Source organism: Equus przewalskii, chromosome 2, assembly GCF_037783145.1.
Source record: "Equus przewalskii isolate Varuska chromosome 2, EquPr2, whole genome shotgun sequence".
Classification (NCBI taxonomy): Eukaryota; Metazoa; Chordata; class Mammalia; order Perissodactyla; family Equidae; genus Equus; species Equus przewalskii.
In genome coordinates, this window is record NC_091832.1 from 19,704,556 (window position 1) to 19,720,360 (window position 15,805).

At 45.3% G+C, this 15,805-nt stretch overlaps 1 protein-coding gene across 2 annotated transcripts in view; it reads left to right on the top strand.

Annotated features, from left to right (window-relative positions):
* The window catches only part of MTF1 (metal regulatory transcription factor 1), a 40,029-nt gene that overhangs the window by 16,977 nt on the left and 7,247 nt on the right, over window positions 1-15,805 (top strand). Inside the window, exons 5-10 of one of the 2 annotated variants that reach the window (XM_008517890.2) lie at window positions 2,125-2,198; window positions 2,656-2,792; window positions 5,904-5,981; window positions 11,454-11,556; window positions 12,263-12,858; window positions 15,581-15,644. In XM_008517890.2, the coding sequence (XP_008516112.2) occupies window positions 2,125-2,198; window positions 2,656-2,792; window positions 5,904-5,981; window positions 11,454-11,556; window positions 12,263-12,858; window positions 15,581-15,644 (1,052 nt within the window). The remainder of the gene's footprint in view (window positions 1-2,124; window positions 2,199-2,655; window positions 2,793-5,903; window positions 5,982-11,453; window positions 11,557-12,262; window positions 12,859-15,580; window positions 15,645-15,805) is intronic. The other variant, XM_008517891.2, reaches the window with a different exon arrangement.

Genomic DNA, 15,805 nt, shown 5'->3' on the forward strand with positions numbered 1-15,805 from the left:
TGGCAGTGTTAGCTCTCCCCAGGATAGCTATAACCAACCACTGCAGGTGGGAGGAGTGGTGATGGAACCAAGGGCATCCTTACTCTGTGGATGACGGCCTTTCTGCCTCCATTTTCCCCTTTATTTTCTAGACGCATTGTTGAAACTCACTTAGGTGGTAGGTACTTTAATCAGTGCTGGAGAAGTACTAAGACACCGGCTCTCCTCTTGAGAATCTTGGTCTGGTGGAAAAGAACCACGAGTAACCAGACCGTCTCTGAGGCTGAGATGCCCAAAGCGCTTTGAGCACAGAGGGAAGGATACGTATGAACAAGGTGGGAGGCGGGGAGGCGAGAGGGGAAATGAGGGGTAGGAATGCTTAGGCTAGGGGGGCAGGTATTTTATTTTGTTACTTGTTCACTTTTTGCTTTGTAGTATCTCATGTGTTGTATACACAGACATACAGGAGCCTCCATTTTTATCTATGTATTTCAATTTATGTATATGTACATATATATACATTTAATAGATACATGTGTAAATGCATAAGCTTTAAGGAAGGACTTGTGTCATCTATTTTCTTCTCTGCTCAGCATATAGCATGATTCTGGGCATTCAGTAGGGGTTCAAAAACAACTTGGGGATGATTATGTGACATTTTTAATGAGAAAATCAGTTTGTAAGGATTCCCTCTAAATATAATATAGATGTATTACGGAAAATTGCCCATAAACAGTGTCTTTGGATTTTGGCAGGAGAGATTGCTGTTATGTTCATGGCATGAAATTTGCTACCTTTCCCTTCTCAAATCACTCATCTCCTCGTTAGGATACCAAGGAATTTAAAAGTCTTCAGGGACAGTCAACTCTTAAACACCAATTAAATGGAATTGTGTTTTAAAATTACAGATGCATTCCTGAGTCATGGCCCCTTTAAAAGCAAGAGTATTTAGATTTTAGTTACTTACTCTTCCAGATGCTATGAAGCTTAGGTTATTTTTTTGTTCCATCGGGCTCTTGAGGGAACTCTGATTTCTATTCAATCACGTGCATTTTTGTGATGATTAAAACTGCTAATTTTTCTTTAATATTAGATGAGACTTTAGACACAATGATTACATGTAATTAAAAAGTAGAATGCTTGGGCCGGCCCCATGGCCGAGTGGTTGAGTTTGTGTACTCTGCTTCAGCAGCCCAGAGTTTCACCGGTTCGGATCTGGGGTGCAGACACGGCACCGCTCATCAAGCCATGCTGAGGCGGTATCCCACATTCCACAACTAGAAGGACCCACAACTAAAAATATACAACTGTGTGCCGGGGGACTTTGGGGAGAAGGAAAAATAAAATCTTTAAGGGGGGAAAAAAAGGTAAAATGCTTTAGAGAAGCTTTCTATTTAAAGAAATAAAATATTTTGGCTTATGAAAAAATGCATTCATTCATATAAATAGTTAGTGAAGACCTGCTATGTGCAAGAACTATAGCAGATGTAAAGAACCACATGGACCCTGCCCTCAGAGTTTACAATCTCAGAGAACAGATAACAGGTGTATACGCATAGAGATAAAATAAGATTGGAAATGACAGGTGCCGTGAAAGAAGCATGTAGATAAATGCCTTAGCAGTTTTGAGGAGGGGTAGATTACTTCTAGCTTTGGTTGTCAAGAAAGGAAAAGAGAAGTAGATCTCAACACTGCAGATTATAGGTAAGCCGTTACAGCCAGTATGTTCGGACTGATTTCGCTCGACTGTTGTATCTCAGGCTCTGTGCAGGTCTGAGAGCCTCTGTACCCACTGTTGATGTTCCTAATACTGCACTGGCAGATTTTCCGTATGGGCTCTCCTTGTCAATAGAATTCTGTTAAATAATTCATCAAAAGGCTTTTATTGTCAGGCTTTCAACATGTGCCTTACCTGTAGGACAAGAAATACTTACTCTGGGCCATCAGCTCCCTCTGATCCCAGATTTGTCACCTTACTTTTCTAGGGACCTGTCATCATTCCCATCTCTAAAACCAATTCCATCGATCTGATCCTAGTATTCTGAACTTTTGTTTTAGTTTGAGTTTGTATTTATAAGAGATAATGAAGATAAAGGTCTGTTGGCTAATGCCTGCTGTTTGTCTTTGTTTAAACAACTTATTTAGGTGTGATCATGATGGCTGTGGAAAAGCATTTGCAGCAAGCCACCACCTTAAAACTCACGTCCGTACACATACTGGTGAGTTTAGGCTAAGTTTTATTTTTATTTTAACCTTTGTCAAGCCAGTAAACATCTATGTTTCCATTGAGATTTGTAGAGCTCCATGGAGGGAGCAAGCCTAATCAGTGTAGCCTTCACCTATAATGTTTGAGTTTCTTTCAGAGGGAAAAGGATCTAAAGGTTAGACTCAGGAATCCAGCCTTAAGAAAGAAACCAATACAGAGATACTCAAAAACAGAACCTGGGAAAAAAACTAATCTTCTCTTTAAACTTCCCAGGAGCAGGCCATTCTCAGTGCTTTGCTCTTCATTAAGTTTTAGGACTGAGATGATTAACGTGTAATTCATCCAACTTAATAACAACTGTTACCTGAACCCTCATAAGAATATTTTCTTCCGTCTGTTAGGGAAAAGTAGATGTCTTAATCCAGTGAAATGACTTTTGGTAAAATTAACACTATTTGTCATTCTTGCAGGTGAAAGACCCTTTTTCTGCCCCAGTAATGGCTGTGAGAAAACATTCAGCACTCAGTACAGTCTCAAAAGTCACATGAAAGGTCACGATAACAAAGGACACTCATACAATGCACTTCCAAATCACAATGGATCAGAGGTGTGCAGTGTTTTGTCTCTTGTTTTGATCGGGGCAGCACAGAACAGCAACAATTGTTTGTGTATCAAAATAAAAGGTTAAAACATCTCTCTAAGTCTGGCAGTGAGAGGGAAGAAATCAGGGTCAAGATCTGTGTCTTTGTGATGTGGTGGTGGAAGCCAGCAATGTTACCAGGCTCCCTGTGCTTTAGCCTCTGAGCCCCCTCTGCCTCCCTTCCATCAGGTATGGTGGAAGAAGGTGTCTTGAAACCAGGGGTCTCAGAATGGCTTCTGAAAGGCCAGCCAGATGCTCTAAAAGGGTGTTAATTTCCCATTCATATCTATAAAATGATATATCTGTACTTGAATTTGGGACCCAAATTAATGATTTGCTTCACACGTCCATTAATCCATCATTGGAGAACCAGGCAGAGTTTGGAGGGTCCCTTGCCCTTTTGAATTGTCTGCCGACCAGAATGTCTGAGAGCCACTGCTTTAAGGCACTGCACCACAGAACCAGCCACTGCAAAATTTTAGGCAATTTTGTATGTTGTTTACCAAGCCCTTCTACCATATTTCCCTCTCTTCTACAGCTCCTTTCCAGAGAGATTCTGGGATAAATTTACTGTTATTACTTCTAATGTGGTATTGGGCACTTATGTCTTTTAAACCTAGGAAGTGAGTACTGTTATTATCTTACTACTTCATAGATAAAGAAACTGAAGCACACTGACCCTCTTGAATAATGAGGTTCTTTATGTATTTAATATGATTTTGATTTGGAGAGAGACAGCATACTTCAATTCTGTGGTTTCTAATTTTTAAACTGCAAGGGATCTTTTTGAAAGGTCTTTCCCCTTCTGTTTTATTAGTGATGATGACTAATATTAACTGAATGTTTACTATGTGCCAGGTACTGTGCTGAGTGCCTTTGTATGGATGATCTCACTCACAGAGCTCTGTGAGGTCAGTACTATCATTATCCCCATATTACTGATAAACTTGGAGCAAGGAGAAATTAAAGAACTCACTTAAGTATCCAAAGCTTGCCATTAGTCTGATCCAGAGCCTGGTTCTTGACCCCGATGTTGTCAGAGGCAAACAGCATTGGTTGTGAAAAGTGCAGCCTCTGGAGTTCAGCTGCCTGAATTCACATCCAAGCTCCACCCCTAATCAAACGGCTTTGTTGTGCCTCAGTTTCTTCATCTGGTAAGACCCAATAAAAATATTAAGATTTGAGAGTCTTTGTCTGCTAAGCTGCGTATATGAAGGCATGATCAGTTTTCTCATTTTCATAACAATCCAAGGACAGTTCAATTGCCAACAACCTTTAAGTATTGGAGTGCCCCAGTGTACAGTGCTCAGACCTCATCTTCTCTGGATTCTGTTCACTCCCCAGTGGAGGGAATCTCTTCTAGTGTCAGGCTTTAAATGCCGTCTGGATTGCCTTTGAGTCCTAAATTTACGTCTCCAGCCTGGTCTCTTCCTGAGCTCTAGACTTGTGCTGTTAACCACCCACTCCACCCAGATATCATCTGCTCTTCTCGAACTTGACATGTCCAAACCTGTTCCTCCTGAGTCTTCCCCATCTTCCTAAATGGCGCCTCCTTTTTTCTAGTGGCACAGGCCAAAAATCTTGGAGTTGTTCTTGACTCTTTTTTCTTTATACCCCACATCCACCAGCAAAGTCTGTCAGCTCTACCTGGAGAATATATCTAGAATCTGATCACTTCTTCGTATTACTTCGTTCAAGTCACTATCGTCTTTTGCCTGGATTATTGCAGTAACCTGCTAAGTGGTCTTCTGGCACCTTTTCCTCCCTTCTCCCCTCTCCCAGTCTGCCCTGACACAGACTGTCCTGCATTTATGACCCAGAGCGATCTTTCTAAACCGTAAGGCAGATAATGTCTGTCCTCTGCTCATAACCCTCTAGTAGCTTCTTGTATCACTTGAAGTAAAAGTCAAAATCTTGACAGTGGTCCACAAGGGACTCTGCACCCTGACCTGGTCACTTCTCTGGCCTAGTTTACTTCTCCTCCTTTCACTTTAGTCATACTGTCCTCTTTATGGTTCCTTGAACAATGGAGGCCCACTCCTGCCTCCAGGCCTTTGTACTCGCTGTACGTACCCTCTGCTTGGAACGCCTTCTCTAGACATACATGGCCCATGCCCTTTCTCCTTCAGTGTCTATGCAAATGCCACCTTATGTGAGAGGCCTTCCCTAACCTAATAAAAGGGCAGCTCCTACCCCAGTATTCCCTATTCCCCTGACCCTCTGTAGTGCTCATTATCATCTTATATACTATGTATTTGTTTTTTCCGACACCCCCGACACCGCCCCCACCCCCCAGCAACTAGAATGTAAGCTCTGTGATGGCAGGGACTTTGCTTTGTTCATTCTCATGTCCCTGGGCCTGGAACAGTACCTGAGGCGTGGTAGATGCTCAGTGGTCATTTGTTGAATGCACGCATGAATGGGAACATCTGGTTCATGGGGGCGCTCGTTACCACAGAAGGTCTGTGAATCGCAGCTGGCAGTCTAGGAATCAGAGGTGACTGAGCCTGGGCAGCTGTGTGTCAACAGGGAACCCTCAGCTCCCCCCTGAGATGCCCGTACTGGGGACACAGTGATAACGGAAGGAAGATGGACTTGCAATCGGAAGCACTGGGTTTGTGTTCTGCTAATTAGCAGTGTGATTTTGGACAGTTCACTGCCAGTCTTATTAATTTTCTCATATTTAAAATGGGAATGTAAAATAATACTTCAAAGGTTTATATGAATAGCAAATGAGGTCATGTGAAATCGCTTTGTAAATGATAAGGCCAATTATGCAGATATTGTTAATTTTGTGTTATTATACCTTTTGTTATTCTGGAGCCTGAGTCATGAGATAATTCTTAAACTCTTTATTAACCGTCTTTAAGAAACATAAGAGATTTTTCTGTCAGGACTTTTAAAATTAAAATAATTCAATAATTCCCGTGGCCCCGGCTTGGGTGGTTTATTCCCCTCCAGGTGACACCTCTAGATGTTTGCAGCCTTAGGAACGTTGTAATCAAGCGTCTTATTACATGATATACTACTATAAATCCTGATTTTTTTTACTCAATTAGATTTTTTCTCTTTTCACAGGATACAAATCACACCCTTTGTCTGAGTGACTTGAGCCTTCTGTCCACAGATTCTGAATTGCGAGAAAATCCCAACACAGTAAGTGCACCTGTGACATGGGCGCTGGGAAACAAGCACGAGCCTTGAGCGCTCCCTCTAGGGGGAAACTGAGGGCCGGCTTTAGGTCTTCCGGATTTAATTGTGCTCAGTCAGTGACGGTGTAGGAGTTGTTGTTATTGTTTTTGTTCCCTCATAAGAGCTCTCTTAGGAGGGGTTCTCTCTGATGCCTGGTCACACACCTGATAGCTGCCTGGCCCCAGAAATTTTCTTCCTTTATTCGTTTAGCAAATATTTGTGGAGCACCTTCTCCATGATGCAGTGTGCTGGGGCTGAGCCTGTAGTGGTAAAAAAGTAGGCATGGTCTGTCCTTCAGGTGCTTAAAATTTGTCCACTGTGGGGCCGGCCTGGTGATGCAGTGGTTAAGTGCGCACGTTCCACTTCGGTGGCCCGGGGTTCGGTGGTTCAGATCCCAGGTGTGGACATGGCACCGCTTGGTAAGCCATGCTGTGGCAGGCGTCCCACATATAAAGTAGAGGAAGATGGGCACGGATGTGAGCTGAGGGCCAGTCTTCCTGAGCAAAAAAAAAAAAAAAAAAAGAGGAGGATTGGCAGCAGATGTTAGCTCAGGGCTAATCTTCCTCAAAGAAGGAAAAAAAATGTCCACTGTAAGAGGCAGCCAGGGTTCCAGTTTCCAGACTCTCTCAAGCCCTGCTGACCTGACCGGAGTCAGTCTTGCCTTCCTGTGAGCTTACTGCAGTGGGATTTTAAAGGAAGCTCCTCTGCAGCCCCTCTGCTAGAAGACTGCCCACTGCCTCTTGATCTGATGCTTCAGCTCACTCTGCTGAGCATCTCTCCCAGTTCCCCTGGCTCCGTGAGGTGGCCTACAGACCACTGCGTGAGGCCTGAGCTCACGCTTCTTCCTGAGGGTCTATGCATTTTACTGTGTCCCCAACACTGGTTTTCAGCTGTGCATTCTTTGTTATTTTTCCCTGCTAAATAAGTATAGCTTAGGTTAGACTTTGTGCGAGTACACGCATAATAAATAAGAAAGAGTCAACACGATAGGAAGTGTGTGAACAGACGGAGTGAGTCAGGAGTGCTGTGAGAAAGGGTTTCTCCCAATGTGATCAGTGGAGTCATCTGCACTGCTTCTGGTGACGTCGGGTCTTGGGCCTCCCCCAAGCCTGCTGAGTCAGCATCCTCTGGGAGTGGCAGCTGACACTGCACCTTTATATAAGCACCCAAAGCCTGGGTTCTTCTGGTAATGGCAGAGTTGCCCTTATCAGACCAACCCCCCCATAGAAGACAAGTATCTCTGCTGGGCAAAATATAAAAATGATTTGAAGGCACCAGAGAGCAACCCAAACAGGCAGAGGGAACACTTGGAAAAAGGGGCCACTTGAGATATAGCAAAGCCCCTGGATAAGCTCTCGGATTTGGTGGCTTATCCACCTCAGGGCCACCCCGGCTGATAGCAGACAAGATGGCCAAAACTCAGTAAACACTCAGTCTTACAGGCTTGGATAACCAGAGGACAGAGTTCAGGGCTACCACAGCTACTGCCACCCCCAAGGGCAGGGGGAAGCCTAGAAAGGAAAGAGCCACAAAGGGGAGCCCCAAGTTCTGTGTGTAAACTCTGTCCAGGGGCCAGCCCGCTGGCACAGTGGTTAAGTTCGCGTGTTCCGCTTTGGCGGCCTGGGGTTTGCTGGTTCGGATGCCGGGTGTGGACATGGCACTGCTCATCAAGCCATGCTGTGGTAGGCGTCCCACATATAAAGTAGAGGAAGATGGGCACAGATGTTAGCTCAGGGCCAGTCTTCCTCAGCAAAAAGAGGAGGATTGGTAGCAGGTGTTAGCTCAGGGCTAATCTTCCTCAAAAAAAAAAAAAATTAAATAATTTTTTTAAAAAGAAGAAATTTTTAAAAATAAATAAATAAATAAATAAAAACTCTGCCCAGTTGTCTTGTTGAGCCCTGAACTGTGGCGGCGTGGGGCACACCTAAGCAGCCCAGCTACGGCGGAAGGTCTGGACAGAGGTTCTGGCTGCCGCCCGCTGCGGGGAAGACAGCTTGGAGCTGGAGCACGGCCAAGTCAACAGAATGCTGAAGCAGACAAACAAACACTCTTCCAAGAAGCGTAACAGAATCCAGAGCCGTTTTACCACAATTCACCTCAGCCGGAGAGAGGCTGCTCTGTCCCTTGGGGTCAAATTATTGTGTCCTTGTCACCCAGCATTTATCCCAGAATTGGAAATAGTCCCATTTTTAGTCTTTCAAACTAAGGCCACAATTTCTTGAAGTAACAGGATTAATTTTGTTTGTTTTGCTTTTGCTTGCTTTAAAAAAATTATGAATCGTTCAAATCAAATTTTCAGTTTTTATGAGATCATCATTTTACTGGTTTCTGAGCAGCCGCATGTGTATATGTGTCCTAGAAGTGACCTTCGCTTGCTCAAATCTTTTGTTGATGGAGGGTTGAAGCAGCTGGGGAATGGCCTGCTGAGTCTCGGGCTTCAGGATTGCTCCTGGTCCCAGACAGCACCCGGTGTCCTCTGTCTCTGCTCCAGACCCGGAGGCCTGTCCTGGTCTCCTTCGGGAGCTGCTCCCACTCTCTCTGCCCCAGGGGTTTTGCCCTGAAGCCTGGCAGTGAGTGAGTCATAGTCTCCTCAGCACTTTCCCTTTTTTTTTCCTTTCAATTAAAAAAACCTTTTTATTGAGGTATAATATACATACAGAAAAGTACACCTGTCGTAAATGTATACAGCTTGATGAATCACCATGGTTCACCAAATCCGTGTAACCAACACCCAGCTCAAGAAATGGAACATTCTTGAACCCCCAGAAGCCCCCTGATGCCCCCTGACACCTGTTCCCTCTCCCTGAGGATAGCCACTGTCCTGACTTCCAACAACCTGAGACAAATTTTGCCTGTTTTTGTGCTTTGTCTAATTGGAATCCTGTGGTATGTACTCCTTTGTGCTGGCTTCTTTCTTGACGTTATGTTTAAGAAATTAATCCATGTTGTTGCATATATCATTAGGGCATTCATTCTCATTGCTGAACAGTTATCACAGGAAATGAAGATACCACAGTTTGCTCTTTCTACGTCCCTTGGGTATTTGGATACTTCCTAGTTTGGAACCATGTGCTCTGTGAGCATCCTCGTACATAATCTTTTAGAGTCACACAGACTCGTTCCTTTTTAGTAATGTTACTGCTGATAATTTGTAAACAGGCAGGACAAAAATAACAACCATGAGGAAGCTGCAAAGCTTATAGCTTAGTGGCAGTTGTTAGCCTGCTACTTTTCAAACTGAGTTGCACCTCTTCCCTGAGTTGTAGAATAGTGGTTTATAAACAGCATTTTAAGGACATCAACAGAATAGAAAGTAGCAGAAGACATCGCACATGGTAAGGCTAAGTTCTGTTTCATAGACTTTTGTTTCAGTTATACATATGTGTATGTAATATGAAGTATTTGTGTACATATATATATAATGTAAAATGTATTTCTTACTTTGTGTCACAATGAAAAGTTTGAAGGCTGCTGTCTTGGCCTATGATTCTTTTTTATTTTTTGAGGAAGATTAGCCCTGAGCTAACATCTGCCACCGATCCTCCTCTTTTTGCTGGGGAAGACTGGCCCTGAGCTAAAATCTGTGCCCATCTTCCTCTGCTTTATATGTGGGACACCTGCCACAGCATGGCTTGACAAGCGGTGCATAGGTCCGCACCCAGGATCCAAACCAGTGAACCCCGGGCCACTGAAGCGGCGCACATGAACTTAACCACTCTGCCACCGGGCCGGCCCCTTGGCCTATAATTCTTAACTCTCTCTGGACTGGAAGCCTTGCATAGATCTCTGCGTTCGGCTTCTGTCATACTGGCAATCAGATTCACTCAGCTCACCTCTCGTTCTTCCACGTAATGGAATCATGTTAGAATAATCGACCCCTCTTGGCTCATATGAGCAGTTTCATCTCTGAGGTCCTCTAAGCTGGTGGACAGTTCCACTCACCAGGCTTTTACTCCTCCTCCATCCCCAGAATGTTCCTTCTCTCTCCCAGAAGCCGAATTGTTGCAAAATGATCTTTAAACACAAGTTGGCACTGGGGCAAAATCTGGCCTGAGGTTAGGTTTGGTTTGGTTTATACGGTGCTTTTAAGTTGTTTTTAGTTACTTGCTTTTAATTACAAATCAGAAGATTTCACATAAAAATCCAATTTCCGACTGCTCTTGAGCTCTGGTAACCCCCAGCCTGCAGAGCCTCGTGGCAGCATCCGCTGAAGCCTGAAGCCCGTTAGAGGACTGGGGCGTGTGCTCTCCCGTTTGCCGGTCTCCCTGTCCCCGCCCTCCTTGCTTCCTTTATTTCTGTTACTTGCCTGGACCCCTGGAGGCGGCTGCCTTTGTCACTCTCGCCCTACACAATGCGGAACTGGAGGTGGACTGCAGAGAAAAGAACCGCTGTTCTTCCCTTCCCCTCAACTCAAGGGGAGCCTGGGGGTGCTCATTTCATTTGGTGCCTATTGGGAGTCATACCCTCAGGGCATTACGTGTTTTGTTTTGCTTTCACATTTTATCTTATTTTTGTGTGTGTGTGAGGAAGTTTGGCCCCGAGCTAACATCTCTTGCCAGTCTTCCTCTTTTTGCTTGAGGAAGATTGGCCCTGAGCTAATGTCTGTGCCACTCTTTCTCTATTTTGTATGTGGGACACTGCCACAGCATGCCTGATGAGTGCTGTGTAGGTCCACACTGGGATCCGAACCCGTGAGCCCCAGGCCACCAAAGTGGAGCGTGCAAACTTAACCACTGCACCACTGGGCCGGCCCCACATTTTATCTTTTTTTTGAAGTGCCTCTGACTTTTTCTTAATTTTAAGTTACAAAGAAATTTGCAATGACAGATGGTAATGAGTATAAGGTGATCACTATTGTCTGTCATTATAAGTTTCCTTCTATTGTTTGATTTGTTACCATGTATACATATTAGAATATCATAGATGGTCTGTTATGACCTTGAAAGATATTCACAATATATTATTATTACATGAGAAAAGGAAGTCGCTGGTAATGGATATTATACAATCCCATTTTTATGTAAGATTTGGTATTTAGAGTAGGGGTTGGCAAACTAGTTTTTGGAAAGGGCCAGAGAGTAAGTATTTTTGGCTCTGCGGACCATACGGTGTCTGTCACAACTCCTCAACTCTACCGTTATAGCCGCGGAGGCAGCATAGACAGAAAGTAAACAAGCTTGCCTCAGTTCCTTTAAAGCTTTACTTACAAAAACAAGTCACAGTTTGCTGGCTCCTTTTTAGAGTATTTGAGGACCCAAACCTTCAGTGTCTGAGGTTTAGGGAAATAAATATACATCACCTTGGAAAAGGAGAAGTTAGAAACAAGAAGCATATCAAAAGATCATTCTAGTTCTGCTGCTCTGACTGTGTTCTCATGGTGAAGGATTGCCTTAGCATGGAGCATCTCCCATCTCTGTCTCTGTCTCTGTCCTGCAGACGCAGGGCCAGGATCTCAGCACACTCTCACCAGCAATCATCTTTGAGTCCATGTTCCAGAATTCAGATGACGCAGCCATTCGGGAAGATCCGCCACAGACAGGTGTGTTACCCGGACTCTTCCCGCTCAGCTCTCAGCACTGGGGAAGGGATTCACACTCGTGGACGTGCTGCACGAGCGACACGGCAAGATGCTATTTCCATTCCTTTGCGTGAAGTGTCCTTGCAGCGAGAGGTCAGGAAAGTAGGCGCCTAGCAGTTCAGTGTCATCTTTTTCCCCACTTCCCTCAACAAGAGTCCACTTGAGGGTCTACTTTGCCCAGAAGGGGTCTCTTTTCCCAAAAGCTCTTGTTGGCTTTAAAAAATGAGCGCTGTCGTGAGCTCTGTCTCCTTCTGCTGTGATTCCCTGTTCATGAGTGGGGAGGATTCACAGACAGCGTCAGATGCATGGACCATGCTGTGTTTGAATGAAAATCTGTCGCTGAAGCTTCACAGTAGTCAGAAAGTGTGTTCACTGGTCATGCCGAAAAGGGATGTCTAGTCTCTTTTTCAGACAAGCCTTAGGACACATGTTTTTATGGTCAGACCTAGACTAGCTCTTCACATGTAGAAAGTGAGGTTGATGGTGACGCCTGGTACTTTGCCCAGAGGGGTCGTTAAATGAAAAGCAGAAAGCCAGCCTTCTAGCAGTGAAGGATTGGCTCTCACAGATGTCAGATGTCCTTGGTTTAGCCCGTAATGACTGTGTTTTTGTGGCTCATATAAGGCTTGGGATATGTATATATATTTCTATTTCTTTTTCTTACCAGCTGCCTTGATTGAAAGTTTTAATGGTGATGCAGAGTCAGTCAGTGATGTTCCACCATCCACAGGAAATTCAGCATCTTTATCTCTTCCACTTGTACTGCAGCCTGGCATCTCCGAGCCACCCCAGCCTCTACTACCAGCCTCAGCACCGTCTACTGCTCCGCCGGCTCCCTCCTTAGGAACTGGTTCCCAGCAAGCTGCATTTGGCAACCCCCCTGCTCTCTTACAACCTCCAGAAGTGCCTGTTCTCCACAGCACACAGTTTGCTCCTAATCATCAAGAGTTTCTTCCGCACCCTCAGGCACCGCAACCTATCGTCCCGGGACTTTCTGTTGTTGCTGGGGCTTCTGCATCAGCAGCGGCAGTGGCGTCAGCCGTGGCAGCACCACCCCAACCACAAAGTACTACTGAGCCCCTGCCAGCCATGGTCCAGACTCTGCCCCTGGGTGCCAACTCTGTCCTAACGAATAATCCCACTATAACCATCACCCCGACTCCCAACACGGCTATCCTGCAGTCCAGCCTAGTCATGGGAGAACAGAACTTACAGTGGATATTGAATGGCGCCACGAGTTCACCGCAAAACCAAGAACAAATTGTAAGTATTACGTAGAAACGGATCCAGTGGGGGAACTGTATTTACATAGGTGACATGTACAGAGGCTTTTACTTCAAAAAGGAAAATGGCTATCATATCTGTCCGGAAACATGTAATTCTATGTCTTAGTCATTTTCCCCATAATCGAGTGGTCTAAACCCAGGGAATGCTGTGGTTGACACCTACGGTAGGGAGGCAGAGAAACAACCTTCAGGTTTACCGAGCAGCGGGCACTTGAACAGCTATTCCGTCTGCAGTTTAATCTCGTCCTTGAGGGCAGGAGCGCTGTCACAGACTCCAGAGGCCCAAGAGCGTTTCAGGAAAGCGGTTCTTCCCCAAGGCAGAGTCGCGCTGATGTGAGGGACTGCCATGACCCTGTCAGATGGAGCAGCCAGCAGTGGCCAAGTCAGAGAGGGAGTCTGTGCTCCCAGAGCCCCCCACAGAGCCATTTTCCACAGAAGCGCTTGGTCTTGATGACTTGGTCATTCAGTTAAATATCTCTCGAGGGCCTGATATTGACCAGATACCCCGGGGTATACTCTCGGGATACAGAAAGTGAAAAGCAGGATCTCTTTTTCACAAAAACTTACTTTCTAGTTAAAGTGGCTAAAATGCCTAAAAGAAAGTTAATACATCCAATACGTAAAGTGCCAAATAATAATAAAAACACTAGTAAAAAAATAACAGCAGCTGTGATTTCCTGAGCCCTTACTCTGTTTAGGGTCCACTGTGCTAACTAAGCACTTTTGACAATTGGGGATCTAACGTGTGCCGCTCATTACCTTAGGTACATCATCTTTAGACTACATTTTTTTACATTTTATCGAACAGATAGTACAGAGAACTGCCCTACACTCTGCACCCGCCCCCCCATTTCCCCTATTATTAACCTCTTGCATCCGTGTGGTACATTTATTATAATTGATGAATCAAGTTTGGTGCATTATTATTGACTGAAGTCCGTAGTTGATATCAGGGCCCACTCTGTGTGGTGTGGCTCTGTGGGTTTGACAGATGCATGAAGGCACGTGTCTACCATTATGGTATCCAGGATAGCTTCACCACCCTAAGAGTCCCCTGCACTTCACTTATCCCTTCCCCCTGCCCTCTCCTCCCTAGCGACCGCTGGTCTTTTTACTACCTCTGTGTGTCTGTATCTCTAGATATCACCCACTGTGCTGAGCATTTTTTAATGCATTACTCTAATCACAACAATCTTAAGAGTAGGTATGATTTTACCACTGGAGAGCTGAGGCCCAGAGAAGTTAAGTGAGTAGCCCAAGGTCACACAGCTCTAAGTAGCACAGCTGGGATTTGAGCATAGGCAGATGGACCCCAGAGCCTCTGCTCTTGACTGCTCCATTGTGCTGCCAGATAAGGGCTTGTTGGGTGGCCATACAGGCCAGGAGAGACTTAAGGTTTGAGTCGGAATTAGATGGAGAAGAGGAAGGACTAAGTCAGAGAGTGTCTGGGCAGATATATGACACTATCAAATGGAAAGGTGGTGTCGGGCTAAACGTTAGAGCTAATGTCAGGGCACTCACACTCCGTACGCGGGGCGCCAGCGGGCTCTGGAGGCAGCCGCGTTCCATTTGCAGACGGCTGGAGTCACTGGAGAGGTCTTCCCAGCATGAGGACCCAATGTGCCTCCGTGTAGTTGGTACCATTTTGTTCTGCATCTGCCCTGGGGAGCTGCGTGGAACAAGTAGCATTCCTTTTCCATGCCATTCATTTTCATGTATTTAAATATGCATCTCATTTCTCCATCATTATTCTTTAGTCTCATCTCCTATAACTTAGCCAGAAGCTTTCACGTTCCTCCTAGACTCATCTTAGAGGGACTTTTTTGTTTCCTTAAAGGGATAAAAGACAAAGCCCTTTTTAAGATAAGACTTGAAGAAAGCCGAAACCCTTTCAATTTAATAGCAAATACACTAAAAGGGCTGATTTCTGAGCGTGACTTTACAGTCCTCCTTAGTAATGATACTAACAGCTCATGTATGCCGAGGGCTCACCACGCACTGGGGGCCCCACATGCATCATCTCCTTGTACTCTCTCAGGGCTCCTCCGGAGGTCCTTTGGTTATCATCCCCGTTTTTACAGACGAGGAAGCCGATACTTTACGAGGTTAAAGCACTTGCCTGACCTCAACAACTAATATGCAGCAGAGCTTGGACTCGGATGCAGGTGTGGTTGAGTCCAGGGCCCCTCCCGGAACAGCTCCCCGGTGCAGCCTACAGCATGCTGCCCAGGGCCTTCACAGTGCTGCCTGTGAGGGGGAGTCCCGGCCTGTCCTTAGCCTGGAGCTTAATCCTTGAGGGGAAAAAAGAACTTTCCAGCCTCACAGAAGGCAGGGGAGTTGGGGAGTGGCATGGGAGTGCAGAACTTAGAGGGGAGGCCAGGCCTGGGGCTTCCCCCGAGAAGACCATCGGCTTGAGAAAGGCAACCTTGGAGGAGCCTTTGGGCACACAGAAGCCACTGGATTAGGCAGCTGGGAGACAGCCAAGTAGCAGGGGACATAGCTGGCTACATTGTCAGCACTGAATGTCAAACAGTGCGGTGACCTCATGTCAGAGCACAAACAAAACATCCCTCAGTGCAAAAATCCCCGAACACTGAGGGTTTTCTGTCCTCTTGGGTGACCAGTCTAACCGGGGCAGCTTCAGGTCCTTGGAGATCCGCCATGCGACCGTGGCCATAAATGTGTGTGTTTTTTTCCAGCAGCAAGCATCTAAAGTTGAGAAGGTGTTTTTTACCACTGCAGTACCAGTAGCCAGTAGCACAGGTATGTAATTCTGTGTTAGCTTTAAAAGAACGTCGACTCTCTGGGCCCCTTGAGGCACAGTTAATTGTTGCTTTGCCCCAGTTTTTAAAACTTTAAAATTAATTTGTCACATTGTCTTGTTTATTTATTAAAGTATTTCATAGTCTCACAACTATTGGAAG